Source organism: Nerophis lumbriciformis, linkage group LG19 (assembly GCF_033978685.3).
Source record: "Nerophis lumbriciformis linkage group LG19, RoL_Nlum_v2.1, whole genome shotgun sequence".
NCBI lineage: Eukaryota > Metazoa > Chordata > Actinopteri > Syngnathiformes > Syngnathidae > Nerophis > Nerophis lumbriciformis.
In genome coordinates this window covers 1,576,361-1,600,254 of record NC_084566.2, presented here as the reverse complement: position 1 = coordinate 1,600,254, position 23,894 = coordinate 1,576,361, and the positions used below count along the sequence as shown (strand labels likewise).

General features: G+C 40.6%; 1 protein-coding gene across 8 annotated transcripts in view; it reads right to left on the bottom strand.

Annotated features, from left to right (window-relative positions):
* The window catches only part of pde4dip (phosphodiesterase 4D interacting protein), a 115,477-nt gene that overhangs the window by 45,126 nt on the left and 46,457 nt on the right, over nucleotides 1-23,894 (bottom strand). For 3 of the 8 annotated variants that reach the window (XM_061979760.1, XM_061979761.1, XM_061979762.2), the window contains exons 1-10: nucleotides 6,640-8,608; nucleotides 4,386-4,523; nucleotides 4,201-4,320; nucleotides 4,034-4,126; nucleotides 2,868-3,092; nucleotides 2,632-2,790; nucleotides 2,452-2,553; nucleotides 1,143-1,280; nucleotides 895-1,074; nucleotides 630-824 (exon numbers count right to left, since the gene is read on the bottom strand). In XM_061979760.1, the coding sequence (XP_061835744.1) occupies nucleotides 630-824; nucleotides 895-1,074; nucleotides 1,143-1,280; nucleotides 2,452-2,553; nucleotides 2,632-2,790; nucleotides 2,868-3,092; nucleotides 4,034-4,126; nucleotides 4,201-4,320; nucleotides 4,386-4,523; nucleotides 6,640-7,908 (2,619 nt within the window). In that variant the 5' untranslated portion in view covers nucleotides 7,909-8,608. Of the gene's footprint in view, nucleotides 1-629; nucleotides 825-894; nucleotides 1,075-1,142; nucleotides 1,281-2,451; nucleotides 2,554-2,631; nucleotides 2,791-2,867; nucleotides 3,093-4,033; nucleotides 4,127-4,200; nucleotides 4,321-4,385; nucleotides 4,524-6,639; nucleotides 8,610-17,471; nucleotides 17,526-23,894 lie in introns of those variants that run through there. The other 5 variants (XM_061979758.2, XM_061979765.1, XM_061979759.2 and 2 more) reach the window with 5 other exon arrangements.

The window sequence follows — 23,894 nt, the reverse complement described above, 5'->3', positions numbered from 1 at the left end:
ACTATCAAATAAATATTTACGATATTTCCTACCATTCTGATTCAAATCATTTGGTTTTTGCCCTTAGAGTCCTCCTGTGTGCAGGAACTTATTACTGAGTTTGTAAACAATAACAAAAAAGACAACAACATTTTTGATAATAAAAATATCGCTTTAAACACTGTAGTAGACCATATACTGATACTATGATTGGTATCGTTACAGTCTTTACATTCTTACTGTCGTTACATTCAAAAGCTCTAGCTCAGCGGTCAGCATTTCCTTCATTCCTTTGGTATGTAGTGTAGCATGTCCACATATTACTCATCCTTTAGAGATGATATTTGTAAAAAAAATGTAGTTTATTTGCTGCCATGGAGGCAAGGATTGCTGATTTAGAAGTGGCTTTGCCCTGTGGAGGTGCGTTAACTGCTATCTCGCTAGCAAGAATGCTACGGTGCATTGAGGACGTGTTCGCTCTCTTGTCACTGTCAAATTTGATGCAGTATTTGTAAACATGCATTATCACAATGTAACGGCCACAATTATCATTTATATTGTATATCTCCATAATTGGTTATTAACTTAACAATGTTGATTACCTCGTACCTAATTGAATGTGTGTGTTGTATTTATGTGGGGAGTGATACCTGCAGGTATTGGTCTTTGGAGCTGAGGTTGCTGAGTAGGTCCGCCACCTGCGTTTGGTGTTCATTCGACTGGCGGCTGCGGTCCGACAGCAACTCCTGGAAGAGCTTCTCCTTCAGCTGCAGCCGAGCCTTCAGCTCCTCCACCACCTCGAAGGGGCCAGCCTGAACTCTAGCAACCAGTGCTGCCGTCAACTCCTGCACACATGCATAAAGGCGTTCACGGATTTTTGTTTTTGGCGAGCAGACAGTAATTCACCAGTGTCACCTGTGTTTCGTTGCTGCGAGCCTGCAGAGCCACGTGTAGCTGGTTGATGATGGTGTCCTTCTCCCTCAAAGTGCTTCTCTCTTTTTCCTCGCTCTGCTGCTTTAGCCACTGGAGGTTCCTGTAGGCCTCGGCGGCTTGCTCCAGCTCCAGCTCTTTCCCTCGCACCAAACCGTCAAGGCTCTAAAATGAACACACACTTTATGACAAACCAGCCTAGCAAATCAGGTCGTGTGTGCCGAGGGGACTACCGTGATCGTCTCCTCGTTGTTGGACAGGATGCATCTGAGCCTGTCCAGGTCTCGTTCCTTCTCCTTTAGAGCGAGCTGCAGCGTCCTCACTTGAGCCTCACGCTCATCCAGGCAGTGGAACTTGTCATCAATGGAGCGCTGTGGGCGTAAAACATAATATAAACTTTTCAATGTGGTCTAATTCTAATAAGGAAAAAAAAGAAAAGAAAAAAAAGTGTATGCATAATTGTGCATTTGAACAATCGTATGTGTGGATGTGTATATGTATATATATATATATATATATATATATATATATATACACACACACACACGTATATATTGGTAAATGCATGTATTTACATGCTTAACAATGCATGTGATCAAGTACTATGATTTTGACCGAGACTCTAGAGCAGTGGTCCCCAAACTACGAATCCGGCCTGCCAGCGTCCAAAATCAGGAAGTCCCCCCCCAATTTTTGTATTATTATTATTATTATTATTATTATTATTTATTTATTTTTTTAAACCTGTCCTTTCTAATTAATTGTTACTCTCGGTGCCTCCTAGCCGCTCAGGCAAATCATATTGTCTAAAAATGTATTTTCCCATCGATAACGTGACATCATCGCACTCGCCCGACATTGCAGCTATATATATATATATATATATATATATATACATACACACATATATACATACAGCCCAGCCCCCGGCCAAATTGTTTTAACCCAATGCGGTTTGGGGACCCCTGCTCTAGAGTCCTTTCTTGTGTTTCTTTATCTCAAGATCGAATTCTTGTTTTTCTCTCCCTATTTGACATGTACAAAGTGAATGTGGAAAGGGTAGGCATAATAAGCTTTTAGCTTCAGCCTATACCTTTTTGGTCAGGAAATGTAAATTGTTTTAACCCAAATGTAAATTGTTTTAACCCAAATGTAAATTGTTTTAACCCAATGCGGTTTGGGGACCCCTGCTCTAGAGTCATTTCTTGTGTTTCTTTATCTCAAGATCAAATTCTTGTTTTTTTCTCCTCTATTTGACATGTACAAAGTGAATGTGGAAAGGGTAGGCATAATAAGCTTTTAGCTTCAGCCTATACCTTTTTGGTCAGGAAATGTAAACCAATACTTTTATTTTTTTATCTGCTATGCACTTGAAGTGTACAGTTTACATGAAATGATGACCAAATAACAACCACTGAATCATTAAATTGAATTCATAGGGGATGCCAATCATTATCTTACTTAGTAGCAATCAAGATATGATAAAGCATGAATAACACAATAAACCCCATCATTTCCCTGGTATGCATGTTTGTATCCTACCTCCAAAGCTCTGTCTCGCTCCTTTATGCGCTCTCTTAGTTTCTCCAACAGTGCGTCTCTTGGTTTGGAGCTTCCTGGTGTCTCCAGCATGTCTGAGTACTCCTACGCAAATAGGCAATTTTAAAAAGCCCTATGTGTAAGTAAATATGCTAAGTGTGAGTAGGGAGGGGCGGGGGTTACCTGTAGTTGTCGCTCCTTTTCCTGCAGAGAGTGTTTGAGCTGTGCGACACTTCTCTCGTTTTCCTGTGCCGCGATGAGTTTCTCTGCCTCGGCCTCCTTCAGAGCCGCTTCTTTCGCCTGCAGCTCGGAGCGAATCTTCTGCAGGGTGCAGCGCAGGTCCTGCAGCACAGAGAACTGAGAATGTAAGCCTGCTTTATCATTCACATCATGCATTCCACGCTGCTTTCGCCTCGGACCTGATTGTGTTTTTCCGTCTCTTCCCGGTGCTGCAGCGCCTCCTGGAGGTCAGCGGTGAGTCTGTCTTTGGAGCAAACCAGATCGTCACCTTGCCTTTGGCTCTGGCGGAGGCTCCTTTGACTGGCCTCCAGCTCCAGCCCAAGGGAGAAGAGGGAGCTCTGCACTCCCACAAGCTCTCCCTGCAGCTGGGCAAGTGTCGCTGACTCGCTGACCCCCTCTGGAGCCTAATGAGGGAACACACACCAACATTTTCATATAATGCTTCTGAGGCTGCAGTCAACCACCTTTCCTTTACAAACTATTTTTTTTTTTAAACTAGGCAATTTTTTTCTCTCTACTTTGCCCACTTGTTATGTTGCCTTTTCCAGTCATGGCTTTCTTCTGATAGGCTTACATAGCTTTGCGCTGATACTAACGCCTCTCGCACTTAACAAGCTATTCCTTTTTAGTGGCCTATAGTTTTTTAACACAATTTATTTTGATTCTAAAGTGAAAAAAAGTGTTGTTTTCAAAAATACCCTTGTAAGTGTGGACATCAGAATCCTCTTTGTTCCCAAGACAGTCATTAGATTTGGGGTGACGGTGCATCAAAAGTAAGGGAAATGCAAACAAGTGCAAAAATAAAATGATGCATTTGAAGGCTAATAGAAAAAATTGCAGTAAAATCGTAATGGGCATTAACGAAACAATACCATCATGTACAATCAACAATAGACTATTGTGTATATATACAGTGTTCCCTCGCTACAACGCGGTTCACTTTACGATGAGCTTCAAGCACACCTGTGAAGTGAAAACCATTTCAGGTGACTACCTCTTGAAGCTCAGGTTGAATTCATGTCCGTCCCCGCCCATTAGGACGTTTCAAAATGTAAAATTTGATCCACCTTGAAGACGGATAATTTTATTTTGAAAGTAAACCGGATAATAGGTTTGTGCATGACTTCCTTTCCAAGTCCAACCCAAGCAGATTTTAGGTCAATTGAAACGCTGTGTTGCGGCGACATGCAAAAATAGAAGCCCTGTATATATTTAGCACAGGGATTTACTGACTTGAATAAAAGCGGAAAGAGATCGCCGCCGTGGCGATGACGTTCCGCAGCCGTTTTGCATCCTGTGGAAATCAGGGGTAACACGATGCATCAACCATGCACTTAAGTCGTACCTTGCTTTGTGCGAGCTGGTTGCGGTGGGCTATCTCTCGCAGCTTATATAATGTCGAGTTCTGTCCCTCGATCAGCTGATAGAGCTCCTGGGCCTTGGAGCAGAATGTACTGTTAGTGAGAGCACATCCAAGGACCAAAACTTTTTTTTTGTTTAAAAGACATTTACCTCGGTGTCTTTGGTGCTGATGGACTCCGTAAGGTCCTGGATGGTCCTTTCCTGGCTCTGAGCGGCCTGGCGGAGGGATCGCAGCTCACACTCCATCTCGCTCAGCTTCTCCTGCAGCTTCTACGTACGGAGATACAAAGGGACATGAAGGCGTTCCTCCGAGTGTACGAGCGTGTCCGTCGTACCAGATTGTTAGCCTCGCTCTCGTGGATCTTGGCCTGCAGGGACTGGACCTGCAGCTGGGCCTTCTGCAGCTCGCTGACGCACTGGCTGGCTGCACACTCATACTGGTTCAGCTGGCTCTGCTGCTCCTCAACAAGGTTCTGGAAAGGAGAGATAGAGGTAAGTCAAGCAGAAACAATAAAAAAATTAAGCTGGTGTCTTTGTAGCAGATTTTGGAATGTCTGTGGAGCTTTTTGGTCTATTAAATCCAGGAAGTCGAAAAATGCAAGGTTGCAAAGCATTGCTGACAGATTGTGTAATGTTTGTTCAATGTTCAAAACTCTTAAGTTCAATGTGTAAAAGCCTCAATAGGACATCGCCTTTACGACATGCATGAGTTAGCACACCCAGAGTGCTCTGTGCGACTGTTATGATTACAAAACACACATGTGCACTCTTACTTCTCATTGTGATGACCTTGCTTCAGTCATGAACATACTACCCCACAACAATGTTGGTAGTTATTGCAATCACTCTTGAAAAAAACACATTGTTGGCGTGATACTGGGTGGCTCACTTTGCCTCGAGGGCTTTGGATGAAACGAGGCCAGTGGTGGAATCATGTCTTCAACATCAACCCAGTCATAACCCATTTACATCACATGCTCTTATTGTGGAGGGGCAGCTCTGTGAGAGCCTTACAATTCTATCATTGAGGATTGTTCAATTTTAATTTGAAAGGGAAATGAGGTCAAGTGATGAACAACTAATGGAGACACACTTCCATTTGTTTGTTATTGTTAATGTTTAAAAAAGCCTGTGCTTTAAATTAACAAGGACCTTTTTGTTGCATGCACTCACACACACATTAGGCAATTAGGCCATGGCGTGGCTGGAAGCTTACTGACTGCTAGTTTAATGTATTCTACCACGCAGACACACAGTACAATGGCTGACATACTCTGCCTGCTTATTGTGATTGCTACATTTTAGCAAATGAAGGTTAGCTTTTGTGGCTAATAAAGCAAAACTGATACTGATTCAAACAATGTTTGATGTTTTTAGTGCCACTATGAAAATAATATATATTTTTTTAACACTATGGTCCCTGGCTTGACTATTGTTATGATGCATCTTTCTGCAACAACATTCCTGAGGTCTCTGATTGGCTAGAATGTTGATTTTTGTGGGAACAGACAACAGAAAAATGAGGGAGAATTTTCCTTTGAATGTTCTGAACTCCTGTTTTCATATCAGTGTAGATCAGGCCTGGGCAATTATTTTGCCTCGGGGGGCCAAATTGTGAGAAAAAAATGTGTCTTGGGGCCGGTATATCTGATTTTTAGGATCACTAATACAAAACCTCACAATAATGTCTGATTGAATGCTAAAAACGTTATGACAGACCGCCTTAAAAACGGAATGGAATTTTACGTTTGTTTTACTGAATGACACACCCAGAATTTACATGAAAATAAAGAATGTGGGATTTACAATATTAACTATGAATGATAAAACACTGAATATTGACAACATATGAATGTCACACTCCCCCCTTGATCGACATATTGTACAATCAAGCGAAACGCAACAAACACAGCGAAATATGAACGCGAAGAGTAAAAAAAAACCCACCTATGATTTGTTATACAGTATATCTGATATATCACTAAGCTTTAGAACTTTGTTGTAAAAATCTCCTTCCGCGTCTGTCCCTGACACCCGCATTTCAGGCTGGCCGCTCTGGAAACACTCTGTGGAAACGCTCCCCACCCACACAGCTTGGTGCCTCGTCTGAGCTGCTGTGACTTAGATTACCATAGTAACTAATTAGATTACCATAGTAACTAGTATATCATGCAAAAGCGCAGATTCCAACCTTTGAAATACTTTGTATAGTTCAAGACGTACAGTATTTTAAAATCATCACTGCACATCATAATGGCAACTACAGTTTCCATCTTAAAGAGGTAAAAAAATTATTTGGGAATGTCCGGCGGGCCAGATTGAAAAGTTTAACGGGCCGCATGTGGCCCCTGGGCCTTAATTTGCCCAAGTCTGCTATAGATTAATGCTGCCTGAAGAAGTTGTGCTATGGTGTGGCTCAAATTCCAATATCGGACTTCATGATTTTTTTGTTCAGACGGAAGTACAGCGCCTCTGCTGGTTTCAGCCAAGTAGTGCACTTTATTTTTGGAATCAATTGCTTTTCCTGGATGGGTCACCTCCCATCCTGCTACAGTACAAACATTCTACTCCTTCATCAAGGTGTTATACCTGGTGCGGCTTTGGAGTAGGATACTCTTTGTAAACATCCTCCAAACAGTCGTCCAAATTAGCCAGGTTAAGATCCTGGTCCTCCCCGACATCCAGTTGGATCAGGGGCACCTCCAGCTCAGGTGTTGGCACATGGTTCAATCTCTCAGCAACAGGAGTTTCAAAGTCCAGTCCCAGAATTGGATCAGGGAAGTCAAATTTTAGGTGATTGGTGGTCCGTCGAAGCAGCACAGGGAGTTTACTGCCCTTGGCACTCGGGGCCGGCCGGTGGACGGCAAAGCTCTGTAGCAAACAGAGGGCCCAGGACAGGCTTGGTGTAGGGGAGGAATGGCCTTGTGGAACGCCCTCAGAGGGGGAGTCAGATATCTGCTCTTGTACTAGCTCATCTGTTGTGCTTTCAGGTAGAACGTAGTCTTCGGTTGTCTCCAGGGACGCGATGGAGGGGCTTGAGCTTGCTCGTCCTGCTAGCGTGCGGTCGCTATCTGAAGTCCTTGACACATCCTGAGAGCCAGGAACCAGGGTCAGAGAGGAAGGCGGTTCATCTTGCTCCTCCACGTTTCCTTTCTCTTCTACTTCTGGACCACTGCCGCTACCTCCAATGACGCTGGCTGAATATCTAGTGGAGGGGCCACAGGAGGTGCTCCGTGCTAGTTTCCTGGGCACCTTACAAACAGCTTCATAGTCAGAGTCTGCCACGCGCAAATGGGAACAACCGCGGCACCTCCGAGGAGTGCAACGGTGAGATCCTGTCACCTCTGACCCTGGGCCAGCAGAAGACTGGTGCTGATGGTGGCAATCCATGCTATCATCCGCCCAGGACTCATACAAAGAGTACACTAGGTCTTCCTGGAGCAGAGCACAATATTTGGCATGAGTAAGGCCTGAAATGTCCACCATCCCATCCCCCGGTGGTTCTCCATCCTCAGTGGACACGAGGGCGCTCTCCGAAGAGTTAGTTCTCTTGTACAGTCCGCCGATGCACTGCCTGAGCCGGTGTTTCTCTTGCAGGAGCCGCTGCAGCCGCTCGATGGAGAGGGCTTCCACGCGGGCAATCACGGTGTCGAAGCGGTACATGCGGTCCAGCATGAAGGCGCACTTGGAGCAGGCGAACTCCCCGCGCCCGTCCCGGGTCAGCTCCTGGCCGAGGGCGTGAGACAGCAGCACCTGCAGGTTGAGCTTGGCGGTGGGGTGGAAGATCCATCGGCGCTGGTTGCCGTAGAGATCTCGCCCGCAGATGCGACATGTCTCTTTCATTTTGAGGTCCAGCATTTAAAGTGGCATTAACGAGCAGCGCTGCACACAAATATGCATTATGTTTACAGTTTTTAGTATAGGACAGAACATGTTTTCCATTTAACCTCGTTTTAGTCAGTAGCACACTAGTCTAGGTGCATCCTCATGAGCAGGTGTTGTGTCCCCTAGCAACGGACATAGTGACGTAACGTTATAATAAATACCACCAGTCCTTTACAATGTGTAACATTAAAAAATATATATATTCCGTCCTTTTTTCCTTTCGCAGCAAGGCTCCTCTTCGCCATTCATTCAACGGACGGTGAGGAGCGGTTCCGACGATGGCTTCATGACGGCGAGCTGTCCACCGCCCTTCAACACAAACACAAGCCGGAAGAAGGCACAACGCAGCAGTCCTCCTTCTTCGTGAAAGGCGTTGATGTCCAAAGGAAATATTTCCGCTTCATTTTACAGACCGTGTGTAACAAGAGCAGTCAGGTGCTCGGTGTGGCGCGAGATCTTCCGGAAAATAACGACGAGGCGGCCAGAACAAGACCTGCAGCACCGGGGAAAACCATTCGCGGAAAATGGGGGGTGTTTAAAAGTCCTGTCGCTCACACAGGATATCCTTTTTCTTTTAAACCTCAATAAACCCTCCTAAGTGCACCAAAAACAATGAATTACAAACAACACGCCCAAATGTAAACACTAATGATACTCTTAGTTTGACTTATGAGGAAATATATAAAGCTGCTTCCCCCCCGGTTGTGTTCGCTTCTTCTGCCTGCCCAGTTGGCTAATCTCTCTCAGCTCGCCTGACTGTGTGTAAAAAAGGAGCTTGTTTACATAATTAATGCTCTGTGAATTTAAAGAACAACTCCAACCTACAAAGCAAACCAAAGTTTTTATAATTGAAGTTTTTTCTTTTTTTTTATTATACCCAAAGTCACTGTTGTTTTGCTGATAACATATCTTACACAGGCCATCATCATACTGATGAATTAAAAAAATAAAAGGACCAATCAATAAACTTTTACTGCCACTTTCTTTCTTTCCAAAACGCATCAGTTCCCTTTCTAAAGTTGTCATCTGTATGTTTCTTGTCTCCATGGTGCAAATGTGTCAACAATGACTTGGCTGTACTAGTCCAACAATAAAGCCTTTCTGCAGGAATATGTAACAAATATGCAGGAAAAAACACAATATTAAAAGTATATTATTGTCTTCATCTTCCTGAGGTATAGAAAATTAAAGATGCTTTTTGTTTTGTTGCAATAAATACATGTTTTGGGTGAAAGCAATATTCATTCACTATTTTGTCAGAAAATGTGTTAGGATTGTTATCTTCCTTCACAGAAAACAACAGTACAGTGTCTGGTACCAACGTAATAATTTCTTCATTCATAATTTTTTCTCTTCTCAAGAGGAACAAAAAAACATTTAAAAACTATGAAAAATCATCAGTTAACAAGAACGTATTCATTTTTAAAATTTCATGCCACTATTTTTTCTTTAGTCATATTAATGAATGATTCTGCAAGAATCTGTTTTTCTTCTTGGTTACAACTTACAACCCTGCATGTCCTTAATTTAAATCATCATCATCATATGCAAAGGTATTGGTAAGTCCTCATGTCCACCACAAAGGACATTAGACAAAATAAGTACATTTTCAGGCTTCCAAAACCACATAACTATTGATTAAACAACAAAAACATAAACAAAAAACCAATGCCGTAAGTGTATGATGTCCACTCACAAGTTAACAGGTTTTATTCATATTATTCTATTTTTTTAATCTTTCGTTTAAACTTGTAGAGTGTTTTGCATTGGAAATAAGGCTGTGAAATATTTGTCCCTGACAGAGGACAACATGCATTACTAGTTCTCACTCAGTCAATGTATTTGTGATCATTTTGGTAAGCCCATATAATTAAATCACTTACTAATTGTTGTACTGTGATCCTTATTCACAGTTTGCATAGGCTATTGTGTTCATTATCATTTACCAACAGTTTGATGGATAACTTGCTTTGAAATTGTAAATCAAGGTGACAAGCGGACATTTATGTATTTATTTTTGATAACCCCCCAAAAAAGAAATGCGTGTAGTATTTTGTTGCATGCGAGATAATAATATAGTTTACAAGATATGGGGTGCTCCAAAAATCAATTCCCATTTAAATCTCAATTTGTATTTATTCTGCTTCTAAATTGATTCAAATTTTTCGAGAATCGATAAATGTTTTTTTTGTTTTTTTTTACAAAATATTCTTTTTTTTAATAATCCTTTTTTGGATTGAAAACCTTAAAGACATATTATTACTATCAATGTTATAATTGATACTGTTGTTTAGCAAATTTGAGTTGTTCCTTTTTTTAGTATGATATTTTTATGTTTTCTCAATGACTTTATACATTTCTACCCTGAGTATTTTGAAGCTCAGATTGGGTTGGAGTTTGGTTTGCTTTATTTTCTTTAATTGGATTAACATTCTGGGATTTTTGTAAATAAAGAAATAAAAAACAAATTTTTAAAAATACGTTTTTAGGCCAACACTGTGCGTATAAATTATATGTCAGCAGCCAAGAGGAGCTTTGGTTTTGAAAAGGTTTTGGTAAAATGTATATAACAAATAATATATTACAAGAAATGTGTTGAATCGAATCTCCGTCCCAAGAATCGGAAACGAATCGTGAGATGCCCAAAGATTCCCACCTCTAATATGATTGAAGTATTTTTTTTCTGTCAAAATTAAAAGAACAAATACATTTAGCCAGAAAGTACTTTAATAAAGCACATTATTTTCAGCCTTTGGAGGGCCACATAGATTGAAGTGGCGGGCCACATCTGGCCCCCAGGCCTTGAGTTTGACATAGGCGAAGTAGATGGTCACGCTGTCATGCAGCACAAATACACTCAAAGGTTGATTTTACGCGGTTGTTGTGGTCCAAGAAATACCAATCACGTTATTCCCGAGACCGCGTTATTTTTTACCCTTTTCTTTTCGATAAAGTTATGCGCGTAGCTCGGCTGCCAAACCTGCTGGGTGGATAGTGCCCCCACGTGACGGGAATGGTGGATTGTGGGGGCGGGCACAATCCACCAGTAGGTTTGGACATTTTGTCATTTTTATTTAGTTATTTTTTTAATTCCTTCTTTTGGAGTCAGGATTTACTGCGTAAGCGATATTTGGTAAAAAAATACACAATTGACTGTGGTGGGAAAAAAAGGCGAAAATTCAGGGTCTACGGCATGATTGTGTTGTATAGAAAACCCAAAACCAGGGAAGTTGGCACGTTGTGTAATTCGTAAATAAAAACAGAATACAATGATTTGCAAATCCTTTCCAATTTATATTCAATTCAATAGACTGAAAAGACAAGATGCGACTTGTCCAGGGTGTACCCCGCCTTCCGCCCGATTGTAGCTGAGATAGGCTCCAGCGCCCCCCGCGACCCCAAAAGGGAATAAGCGGTAGAAAATGGATGGATGGAAAAGACAAGATATGTAATGTTCGAACTGAGAAACGTAACATTTCTTTGCAAATAATCATTAACTTAGAATTTAATGGCAGCAGCAACACATTGCAAAAAAAGTTGGCGCAGGGGCATTTTTACCAGTGTTACATGGCCTTTCCTTTAAACAACACTCAGTAAACGTTTGGGAACTGAGGAGACACATTTTTGAAGCTTTTCAGGTGGAATTATTTCCCATTCTTGCTTGATGTACAGCTTAAGTTGTTCAACAGTCCGGGGTCTCCGTTGTAGTATTTTAGGCTTCAAAGTGCACCACACATTTTCAATGGGAGACAGGTGTGGACTACAGGCAGGCCAGTCTCGTACCCGCACTATGAAGCCACGCTGTTGTAACACGTGGCTTGGCATTGTCTTGCTGAAATAAGCAGGAGCGTCCATGATAACGTTGCTTGGATGGCAACATACTGTATGTTGCTCCAAAACCTGTATGTACCTTTCAGCATTAATGGTGCCTTCACAGATGTGTAAATTACTCATGCCTTGGGGACTAATACACCCCCATACCATCACAGATGCTGGCTTTTGAACTTTGCGTCTATAACAATCCGGATGGTTCTTTTCCTTTTCGTTCCGGAGGACACAACGTCCACAGTTTCCAAAAACAATTTGAAATGTGGACTCGTCAGACCACAGAACACTTTTCCACATAGCATCAGTCCATCTTAGATCAGCTCGGGCCCAGCGAAGCCGGCGGCGTTTCAGGGTGTTGTTGATAAATGGCTTTCGCTTTGCATAGTAGAGTTTTAACTTGCACTTACAGATGTAGCGTCAAACTGTAGTTACTGACAGTGGTTTTCTGAAGTGTTCCTGAGCCCATGTGGTGATATCCTTTACATATTGATGTCGCTTTTTTAATGCAGTACCGCCTGAGGGATCGAAGGTGACGGGCATTCAATGTTACGTGCAGTGATTTCTCCAGATTCTCTGAACCTTTTGATGATATTACAGACCGTAGATGGTGAAATCCCAAAATTCCTTGCAATAGCTGGTTGAGAAATGTTGTTCTTAAACTGTTGGACAATTTGCTCACGCATTTGTTCACAAAGTGGTGACCCTCGCCCCATCCTTGTTTGTGAATGACTCAGCATTTCATGGAAGCTGCTTTTATACCCAATCATGGCACCCATCTGTTCCCAATTAGCCTGTTCACCTGTGGAATGTTCCAAATAAGTGTTTCATGAGCATTCTTCAACTTTCTCAGTATTTTTTGCCACTTGTGCCAGCTTTTTTGAAACATGTTGAGGGCATCAAATTCCAAATGAGCTAATATTTGCAAAAAATACCAAAGTTTATCAGTTCGAACGTTAAGTATCTTGTCTTTGCAGTCTATTCAATTGAATATAAGTTCAAAAGGATTTGCAAATAATTGTATTTAGTTTTTATTTACGATTTACACAACGTGCCAACTTCACTGGTTTGTAGAACGCTGCTTTATATGGTGCCGCACTATGTCAAACTTTGAATGTATGCAGGAGGAAAACACAAACAGTCAAAGTAATTACAATCCAATATAATGTCTTATTTTTGTCCATCCTGTGTTGCCTAGCAACAGTCCTTTCAACATGATATCCCCTCTGCTCTCTTATTCTACCATTGACACATTGATTGGGATCTAAATGGCTGAGCCGTCTGGGGAACAAATTAAGAGCTCTTGTGGAGAGTGTCGGTCTGAAACACCAACTTGATGCCTGATGTCTGGCTCGCCGGGCGCTCCAAAAGTCCACCTGACCTAACGACAAGTCGACTGAAACCAGAGTCAGTGACCTCTCAACGAGCGAGATGCCAACATGCACGCACACACGACAGAGGACACCTCAGTGGAATGTGTCCACAGACAAGCAAACACACACATAAACACCACCTGACCGAAGAGAAGCGACATGTACTGTATATATCCCATATACAGCATTATGCTTGAACTAAACAGTTGTTATTATACGTCCGGCACACACAAGGTGGACAAACATTTGCATTCTTCAGTCCAAATGGATTTGCAAGTTAAATTGTGTACAAAAGAAAGTATCGCCATGGTGACCACATACTATATTAATATATGCGTAATGGCAGGAAGATACTGTGAGGGATTGTTGATAGAATGTCAAAGTAAACAAATCACGTACATGAGTCACACTGATGCGAACTTTAAAGGAAGAGGAGAAATGTGTCCTTGGGGATGTCAGATAAATCTGTGACTGTAATAGGAGATGTTGCTTTCTGTGATTATGTAAGCCCTGGAGAAAAGATGATGGACTCTACACTTTATGAAGGAGCGTTACAAAGCCTGACTGAAAAGAAAAAATATATATAATGATACCACAAGAATAAAGTGGACATACTCTATTGTATGAATTGATTTGTGAATTCCGGACTATAAGCCGCTACTTTTTTCCTACACTTTGAACCCTGCGGCTTATAAGACAGAGCGACTCATTTATGGATTTTTCTTTGCAGATGGCAACAATAAAGATCATTTTATATAAAAACAAGCAAAAACACTGACATGTTTTTTTTAATTGTTTATGGTACGGCGCCATCTTTTGGACGAATTCGCTCACTGCAGATGCTGCAGTGTCCTTCCATTTATCGGTAGTGCTTTTTTTTTTTTTCAATCGGAGTGCTGTTCAGTCTTCTAACCGTCCATCGCGTTTCTACTTGTATGGAGTCTTCATTCATCAATCCAAGCAAGTTTTGTAATATAACTAAAACTGTTTATACTTCCTAAACCGTCCCATGTGCAATGTCTGGAGGATAGCGTTGTTAGTATTAGCTAATATGCTATCACGTTTACAAGTGTCTGTGTTAGTATTATTAACTTACAAGGGCATTATTTTTGTATTGTTTCAGTTTCATAAATGCCTCAGTAAATTCATTAAAACGTCACCGTGGAGCTATTGTGTCTGTTTAGCTGATTGGGGAGCAAGCTTCCGAAGCCAGTGAGTCCATGACGATGACCTCTGTTTTGTTTGATCAGCCATTTTACTGGCGCGTAACAGGCACCGTTTGGAAAAAAATAAGGTATGTAAATAAACATTTACAAAATCTTTCTGTGTAAATAACTCATATCACGACATATATATCTGCGGCTTATAGTCCAGTAGCCGCACCGGACTATAAGCTAATATATGGGAAAACATTATTTTCTTTAAAAATTCTGGGTGCGGCTTATATCCTAGTGCGCTTTATAGTCCGGAAAGTACAGTAGTTAACTACTAAACATTTTTTGTTGGTTTTGTTTATGTGTGCAAACAGAAACATTAAAACAAAATCTGTAATAAACAGTAATGTTCTTGTAGTCCTGAACCGCTTTACACAAAAGAGTAAACATTTGTCAAAAGTGGTTAGTGGAGCTCCCCCTGGTGTTGTGGTTATGGCGGTCATTTACGTTAAGGAAGTAGTTTGACATGTACATATAAGTGTTATAATGAAGGCAACACATGATGTAAGTGTCTATATTAGCTATAATAGCCTACTATCAAAATAACTATGTGTCGCAGGCTGAAACAAATCTTCGTTGACAGAAATGTTGACATTTTATATTTATTCTACACATTTTTACAACATTAGAAACCATTAGTAAATCAGAGGCTACTCAGAAGGTGAGATAACTCCTGGAAATTACTGGGTTTTAATTACCAAAGGTATGGATGTGTGGCAAGCTGGGTAACATTTGCTGTGGTCTGGAACAACATGGCACACAAACAACTATCTGAAATGCAGCCAATATTACATACAGATAATGTGTCGTGAGACATGCAAAACTAAATTATATACTAAGAGGATAAAAGTTAATGATATTAAATGAGCTCAAATATACCTACAAATGAGGCGTAATGATGTAATATGTACATACAGCTGGCCTAAATAGCATGTTAGCATTGATAAGCTTGCAGTCATGCACTGACCAAATATGCCTGATTAGCACTCCAACAAGTCAATAACATCGACAAAGCTCACCTTTGTGCATTCACGCACAGCATACAACTTTTGGTGGACAAAATGAGACAAGGAAGGAGTGGAATATTGTACATGTAAACAAACTGTTGCATCACACTATGGCGAGTTCAAGAACCGCTGAAAAAAACCGCTGAAATTACAAACCCCGTTTCCATATGAGTTGGGAAATCATGTTACATGTAAATATAAACGGAATACAATGATTTGCAAATCCTTTTCAGCCCATATTCAATTGAATGCACTACAAAGACAAGATATTTGATGTTCAAACTCATAAACTTTTTTTTTTTTTTTTTTTTTTTGCAAATAATAATTAACTTAGAATTTCATGGCTGCAACACGTGCGTAGTTGGGAAAGGGCATGTTCACCACTGTGTTACATGGCCTTTCCTTTTAACAACACTCAGTAAACATTTGGGAACTGAGGAGACACATTTTTTAAGCTTCTCAGGTGGAATTCTTGTACAGCTTAAGTTGTTCAACAGTCCGGGGGTCTTCGTTGAGGTATTTTAGGCTTCATAATGCGCCACACATTTTCAATGGGAGACAGGTCTGGACTACAGGCAGGCCAGTCTAGTACCCGCACTCTTTTACTATGAAGCCACGTTGATGTAACACATGGCTTGGCGTTGTCTTGCTGAAATAAGGATGGTAAAATATGTTGCTCCAAAACCTGTATGTACCTTTCAGCATTAATGGCGCCTTCACAGATGTGTAAGTTACCCATGTCTTGGGCACTAATACACCCCCATACCATCACAGATGCTGGCTTTTCAACTTTACGCCTACAACAATCCAGATGGTTCTTTTCCTCTTTGGTCCGGAGGACACAATGTCCACAGTTTCCAAAAACAATTTGAAATGTGGACTTGTCAGACCACAGAACACTTTTCCACTTTGTATCAGTCCATCTTAGATGAGCTCAGGCCCAGCGAAGCCGACAGCGTTTCTGGGTGTTGTTGATAAACGGTTTTCGCCTTGCATAGGAGAGTTTTAACTTGCACTTACAGATGTAGCGACCAACTGTAGTTACTGACAGTGGGTTTCTGAAGTGTTCCTGAGCCCATGTGGTGATATCCTTTACACACTGATGTTGCTTGTTGATGCAGTACAGCCTGAGGGATCGAAGGTCACGGGCTTAGCTGCTTACGTGCAGTGATTTCTCCAGATTCTCTGAACCCTTTGATGATATTACGGACCGTAGATGGTGAAATCCCTAAATTCCTTGCAATAGCTGGTTGAGAAAGGTTTTTCTTAAACTGTTCAAGAATTTGCTCACGCATTTGTTGACAAAGTGGTGACCCTCGCCCCATCCTTGTTTGTGAATGACTGAGCATTTCATGGAATCTACTTTTATACCTAATCGTGGCACCCACCTGTTCCCAATTTGCCTGTTCACCTGTGGGATGTTCCAAATAAGTGTTTGATGAGCATTCCTCAACCGTATCAGTATTTATTGCCACCTTTCCCAACTTCTTTGTCACGTGTTGCTGGCATCAAATTCTAAAGTTAATGATTATTTGCAAAAAAAAAAAAGTTTATCAGTTTGAACATCAAATATGTTGTCTTTGTAGCATATTCAACTGAATATAGGTTGAAAATGATTTGCAAATCATTGTATTCCGTTTATATTTACATCTAACACAATTTCCCAACTCATATGGAAACGGGGATTGTAGTAGGACAAAACGATGTTCACCAAATACTCTCATGAGTGAAGCACACACACAAACATATTAAACAGTGGGCTTTCTAACAATTGGGAATGTTTGTGTCATGTTTGTCCTCAAACCAAAAACATACAAACCAAAACAAATATTTTCCCCACATCTTTTTCCATTTTTAATCCTTTTTAAAAAATGCTCCATGGAGCCACTAGGGCGGCAATAAAGAGCCGCAGGTTGCTGACCCCTGTTCTAGCTACAGACTAAAAGTGCTATTTGCTGCCTCACCAGGAGAAGGCAGACTTTGTCAAATTTAGGCTCTGACCTTCAAGTTCAACCATGCGGAATTTGACACAGGTCTGATATTCAGTGAAGCTTTAGTGATACCATGTGAAGGTTCACGACCGTCAGTTACACACATACTTGCTCAATTTGGCTTACCTGCATTTCCTGTTCAATGCGTAGTCTCTCTTGACCCAGCTCCTCCTGATAGAACTACATAAAGGAGAGGAAAATGCTATTGTATGCGCATAATGGAGAGGCAATAGTAACTAATAATGCATGGTTGTACAGTACATGACCACAAAGTATCCCATTTGGCCCAATTGTTTATGACATGTACCCTACACCAGTGATTCTCAATCTTTTTGACCTTGGGGCCCAACTTTTCCACTACAGAGGGACCCAATCAAATATTGACACCGAATTAGTAATCTTACTCTCGATTTTAATCCTATTTAATAATTATATCCAACCTACTCACAGTTTAAAACCTTGTCAAAGGATATGAAAACATGTGTTAATCACAAAGATGACTATTTACTTAACACATACAACTTTGGTTTAGGTCAGGCTGATTAGAAAAATAAGTAGCAACCAAATATACTCGATAAGAATGGACTTAGAAATAACTGACAAAAAATAAATGTACATACAATTATGTCGTGCTGAAGTAATTATTACCGAATTTTTCGGAGTATAAGTCGCTCCGGAGTATTAGTCGCACCGGCCGAAAATGCATAATAAAGAAGGAAAAAACATATATAAGTCGCACTGGAGTATAAGTCGCATTTTTGGGGGAAATTTATTTGATAAAACCCAACACCAAGAATAGACATTTGAAAGGCAATTTAAAATAAATAAAGAATAGTGAACAACAGGCTGAATAAGTGTACGTTATATGACGCATAAATAACCAACTGAGAACGTGCCTGGTATGTTAACGTAACATATTATGGTAAGAGTCATTCAAATAACTATAACATATAGAACATGCTATACGTTTACCAAACAATCTGTCACTCCTAATCGCTAAATCCCATGAAATCTTATACGTCTAGTCTCTTACGTGAATGAGCTAAATCAAATTATTTGATATTTTACGGTAATGTGTTAATAATTTCACACATAAGTCGCTCCTGAGTATAAGTCGCACCCCTGGCCAAACTATGAAAAAAACTGCGACTTATAGTCGGAAAAATACGGCAATGAATATGTTTCTTAACTAAACTGTCAATAAAATTAAGTGCAAAGTAAATTACAGATTGGCAACTTTAGTCATATCTGAACTTCTCTATGACTTTAGCTCCAGACTTGTTCTGTTTGTTTGAGATTGTCATTACTGCCACAAGTGGTGGAAAAGTGAATTACAACTAAGCAGAGGTGTGGACTCGAGTCACATGACTTGGACTCGAGTCAGACTCGAGTCATGAATTTGATGACTTTAGACTCGACTTGACAAAATGTAAAGAGACTTGCAAATCGACTTAGACTTAAACATCAATGACTTGTGACTTCACTTGGACTTGAGCCTTTTGACTTGACATGACTTGCCACTTTCCCCAAAATCCAAAGCTTAAAAAGTTATTTGGGAGCGCTCCGTATTTTTCATTTTCTTCGTCTGTGTCGATCAGCGTGTTGTTCCTGTCAGCTGGTGTGCTCTCAGTACAACAGCCAATCAAATTAGATCTACGTTGTTTTCATCACACAGCATTCATCCAATCAAGTACAACCAATGAACAAGAGTTGTCCAACAACGTGCCAGTGAGAAACAATTATGTTAAAGTTGGTTTCGTTCGGGTAGAAAAACTACGACTTGGTCAACAAAAAACGAATTGCCGTATGCAAATCACGCAGTTGGAATATTTCAGACAGAGACGCAACAACTTCCAACTTCGTTCGACATTTGAAGTTGCACAAAGAAGGGTACGTTTTGAATGTAAGATAACGTTTATTGGCTAAGTAACGTGACTTTTATTTGCTGTGTAGTTAAATCAGTGAGGCTGCAAACTCACTGCTAACGTTATAATCATAGACATCTTATAAGTAGACGCAGCATGGAGCGCTACTGCCTACTGGCGCAGACGAGACGCGTGGCCGCCATCTTGGAGTGGTGATCCGCTCCACTCAGTGCAATTCATTTGGCAGGAACAATTAATTGTCAGCGCATTTAATTCATCTTATCTCACTGAATACCACTGATTTTCACCCCCTTTTTTGTCATACGTGTAGCTATGATAACAGACACATGTTTTGGCGTGTTTTATTATTCATAGTTTGCTTAACAGTAATATAATATTTTTATACGCTATAAGTGACCAGACGTCCGAGATCAAAACTGGGAATATAATCCCAGAGAAGGGGGAAAAAAACGGTAAGCTATTTTTAAGTTGAAGAAACAAAATGATTAGGTTATATATACATGCGTATATCCTACATAAACAATGTATGAATACATTAGATATCTATATATCTTAGGGACCTATAGACTGTATCTCTGTTGCTTCAGCAGCAGAGAGTTTATTCTGTCTTGACACTTTGTATTGATATTTTCTATTACATTCTTCCCTTAAATGATAATGTTTGCAGTGATTGTTTTATATGTATTTTTTTATGTAAGTCGCTTTGGATAAAAGCGTCTGCCAAATACTTAAACATATATAAACCCCTGAAAGTCTTTATATCAGCTAAAACCACCAATCTGTTTCACTGGATTCAGAATAAAACCAAATTCTGTTTTACCCAACAATGTTAGTATTTGAATATTGTTACTTGAAGACTTATTCCTGGTTACAATTATACTGTTAAGAAAGTATTGTCTTATACCTAAAATGAGAACGCATCATAATCAGTGGCGGCTGGTGAATTTTGTTTTAGGTGTGGCTGAAAGTTTGTAAACCAAACCCCTGTAGGGGCGTCATCCTCCCCCAGAAGATTTCTTTGTGATTTTCACATACGAATATTGAAGATCTTTGCTCCTTCTCAACTCTGTGGTAATATTATTTTCATAAAATACAACCAATAGTACGTTAATGTTAAATCTTACTTGTGAAAAGTAATCCCCCGATTCCTATTTTCAACAGTCCGCTCATTTGAGCAGGAAAACGCTTTATACCTGTCAACTGTCAGTTTAGGCTGCTCGCCGGCTCCTCATCAGCACTTCAAGGTGGCGGCCAAATTGCTCACGTCACAGCAACCAATGCTGCGTCTACTTATAAGATGTCTATGGTTATAACGTCATTGCAAACACGGCAATCTGTTGCGTCCACTGCAGTTCGCTACCTTATTCATACTTTTTGTCAAGTGATTTGTTTAAGCAGGGTTGCATGAGGTACCTACACATAACGTTACGTTAGTCAATGTATCACACACAGTAACGTAACGTTAGTCAATGTATCACACACAGTAACGTAACGTTAGACGGTGGTCAGCAGCACCGCATATTTTTTGCCACCTACAAAAAGACAAACATAGTCAAATAAAGGTCAGTTAAAATGTATACTATATTAAGAATATGTGTACACATTGCATAGGGCCCTGACATCTAAAAAGTACAACTCTGTTCATTGTTATGTTCATATATTTGTTATGTTTTTCATGTGTACACACACATCAACACACATACAGTATGAGATGAGATCAATGAGATAAGGTAAGAACAGAACAGAAACTGCTGTGGAACTAGTTACAATGCAATATGCCATGGAAATACAATGTTAACACTTTTGTGCAAATAAGTACAGTTGCACTTGTTTTTTCAAATGTGTTTAATCTGTAAAGGAATGAGTTAAATGTTTAAAATGACTGGTTAATAGTGCTATTTTGAAGTGCAATGTCACCACTATGTTTTGCCCTGCAATTGCAAATGCACTTGTTTTAATAAATAAATACAACGTTTTAAAAGTATACACAATCTGTGTAAATACATTAGTCTGTGGTTAAAACGACTTGAAAGGACTCGAAACTCAAAATGCAGGACTTGGGACTTGACTTGAGACTTTCCGGTCTTGACTTTGGACTTGACTCGGACTTGCCTGTCTTGACTCGGGACTTGACTCGAGACTTGAGGGCAAAGACTTGAGACTTACTTGTGACTTGCAAAGCAATGACTTGTTCCCACCTCTGCAACTAAGTACAGTTGCGGCCCATACAGACCACAGCTGAGAAACAAGACATTTTTTGCCAGACCTCTCGGGGAGCTTGCGACCCAACAATGGGCCCGACCCTATGGTTACAAAACACTGCCTTCGACCATAGACATATATATGTAAACGCAACAAACTCATTTTGCGCATGCACACAACCATTTTGGGCTTGTGCGGCCTCTGATGTCACAGTGACAGATGTTATTTTATTGTTATATTCAGTACTTTACTTCATAAGAATTGTGCCATGACCTGTTAGACCTGTTTGTTGTGGTTCTCCTATGTTTGAGTCTATTTCTGTTTGAGCGCCTTCCTTTTATTTACTTTCTTGTGGCTAGGTGAGCTGATTAGACACACAGGTTTCAGTTTGTTGATTAGTGTCCCCACCTGCTGTCGCCACTAATCATTCCCCTTTATAAACCCATTTCACAGTGGCAGTCCTTGTAGAATTTTTGTTCGCCAATGGCAATAATTACGTTTAGTGCAATAATTACGTTTAGTGCAATCTATGCCACTGTCAGTGTATTATGCTAGCTTTACGCTTCGACCTTGGTTCCTGTTATTTTGCTATGCTATATTTGCCTTAAGCTTCTTGTGCACTTCCAACCACACAACCCTTTGTGTATTTTGCCTCGTTTAAGAAGTAAAAAGACCTTTCGTATTTGCACGCTGCTTGCTGCCGGTTGTTTCGCCTCCTGATAACACGAGCAACGCAGACAAATGACCCAAACGTAACAGAAAATATCTGAAAAATCAACTAATCAGAAAAAAGGGGAGTTGCTGGGCTGTGAATTCAATGCTCACCCCTAAATGCCAAAAGGTATAAGTAAATTGAGTCCGTGCTCGCGCAAAATCACGTAGAGAGTGCTTATTAAGGACAAGGTTTTTGGCACTGTTTTAACGCCATACATTAAGCGCTGAATAACACATCGACATTGCCGCCATATTGAATGAGGTAAGACTCAACAAAGACGATGCCTCATTTAAGTACTGAATGGAAATTTACCAACTGGTTTACAGTCCAAAACCAGGGGTCATGGAAAAAAAAACTTTTTAATGTATTTGGCCATTATGACATACTGTACATTTTATGAATAGAATTTGCTGACTTAGTGGCCAATGCCATGAAGTCCCGCACATAATTCACAAAGTGAAACCAGCTCTATTAAATTCGGCCCATTTCCCTCACTAAATTATGCGGCAGATCTGCCACGTCCAAGATGGCGGACATATTGCAGCAACAGGACAACATGTATGTCTATGTCCAATACACTTTTTACATAGTTCTACTGCCACCTAGTGAGGCTCACAGGCTACATGTTTAATGTACAGTCGCGATCAAAAGTTTACATACACTTGTAAAGAACATAATGTCATGGCTGTCTTGAGTTTCCAGTAATTTCTACAACTCTTATTTTTTTTGTGATAGAGTGATTGGAGCACATACTTGTTGGTCACAAAAAACATTCATGAAGTTTGGTTCTTTTATGAATGTATTATGGGTCTACTGAAAATGTGACCAAATCTGCTGGGTCAAAAGTATACATACAGCAATGTTAATATTTGGTTGCATGTCCCTTGGCAAGTTTCACTGCAATAAGACGCTTTTGGTAGCCATCCACAAGCTTCCGGCAAGCTTCTGGTTGAATTTTTGACCACTCCTCTTGACAAAATTAGTGCAGTTCAGCTAAATGTGTTGGTTTTCTGACATGGACTTGTTTCTTAAGCATTGTCCACACGTTTAAGTCAGGACTTTGGGAAGGCCATTCTATAAACTTTAATTCTAGCCTGATTTAGCCATTCCTTTACCACTTTTGACGTGTGTTTGAGGTCATTGTCCTGTTGGAACACCCAACTGCGCCCAAGACCCAACCTCCGGGCTGATGATTTTAGGTTGTCCTGAAGAATTTGAAGGTAATCCTCCTTTTTCATTGTCTCATTTAAAGCACCAGTTCCATTGGCAGCAAAACAAGCCCAGAGCATAATACTACCACCACCATGCTTGACGGTAGGCATGGTGTTCATGGGTTTAAAGGCCTCACCTTTTCTCCTTCAAACATATTGCTGGGTATTGTGGCCAAACAGCTCCATTTTTGTTTCATCTGACCACGGAACTTTCCTCCAGAAGGTCTTATCTTTGTCCATGTGATGTCAGATGAAACAAAAATTGAGCAGTTTGGCCACAATACCCAGCAATATGTTTGGAGGAGAAAAGGTGAGGCCTTTAATCCCAGGAACACCATCCCCACTGTCAAGCATGGTGGTGGTAGTATTATGCTCCGGACCTTTTTTGCTGCCATTGGAACTGGTGCTTTAAATGGGACAATGAAAAAGGAGGATTACCTCCAAATTCTTCAGGACAACCTAAAATAATTAGCCCAGAGGTTGGGTCTTGGGCGCAGTTGGGTGTTCCAACAGGACAATGACCCCAAACTAGGGC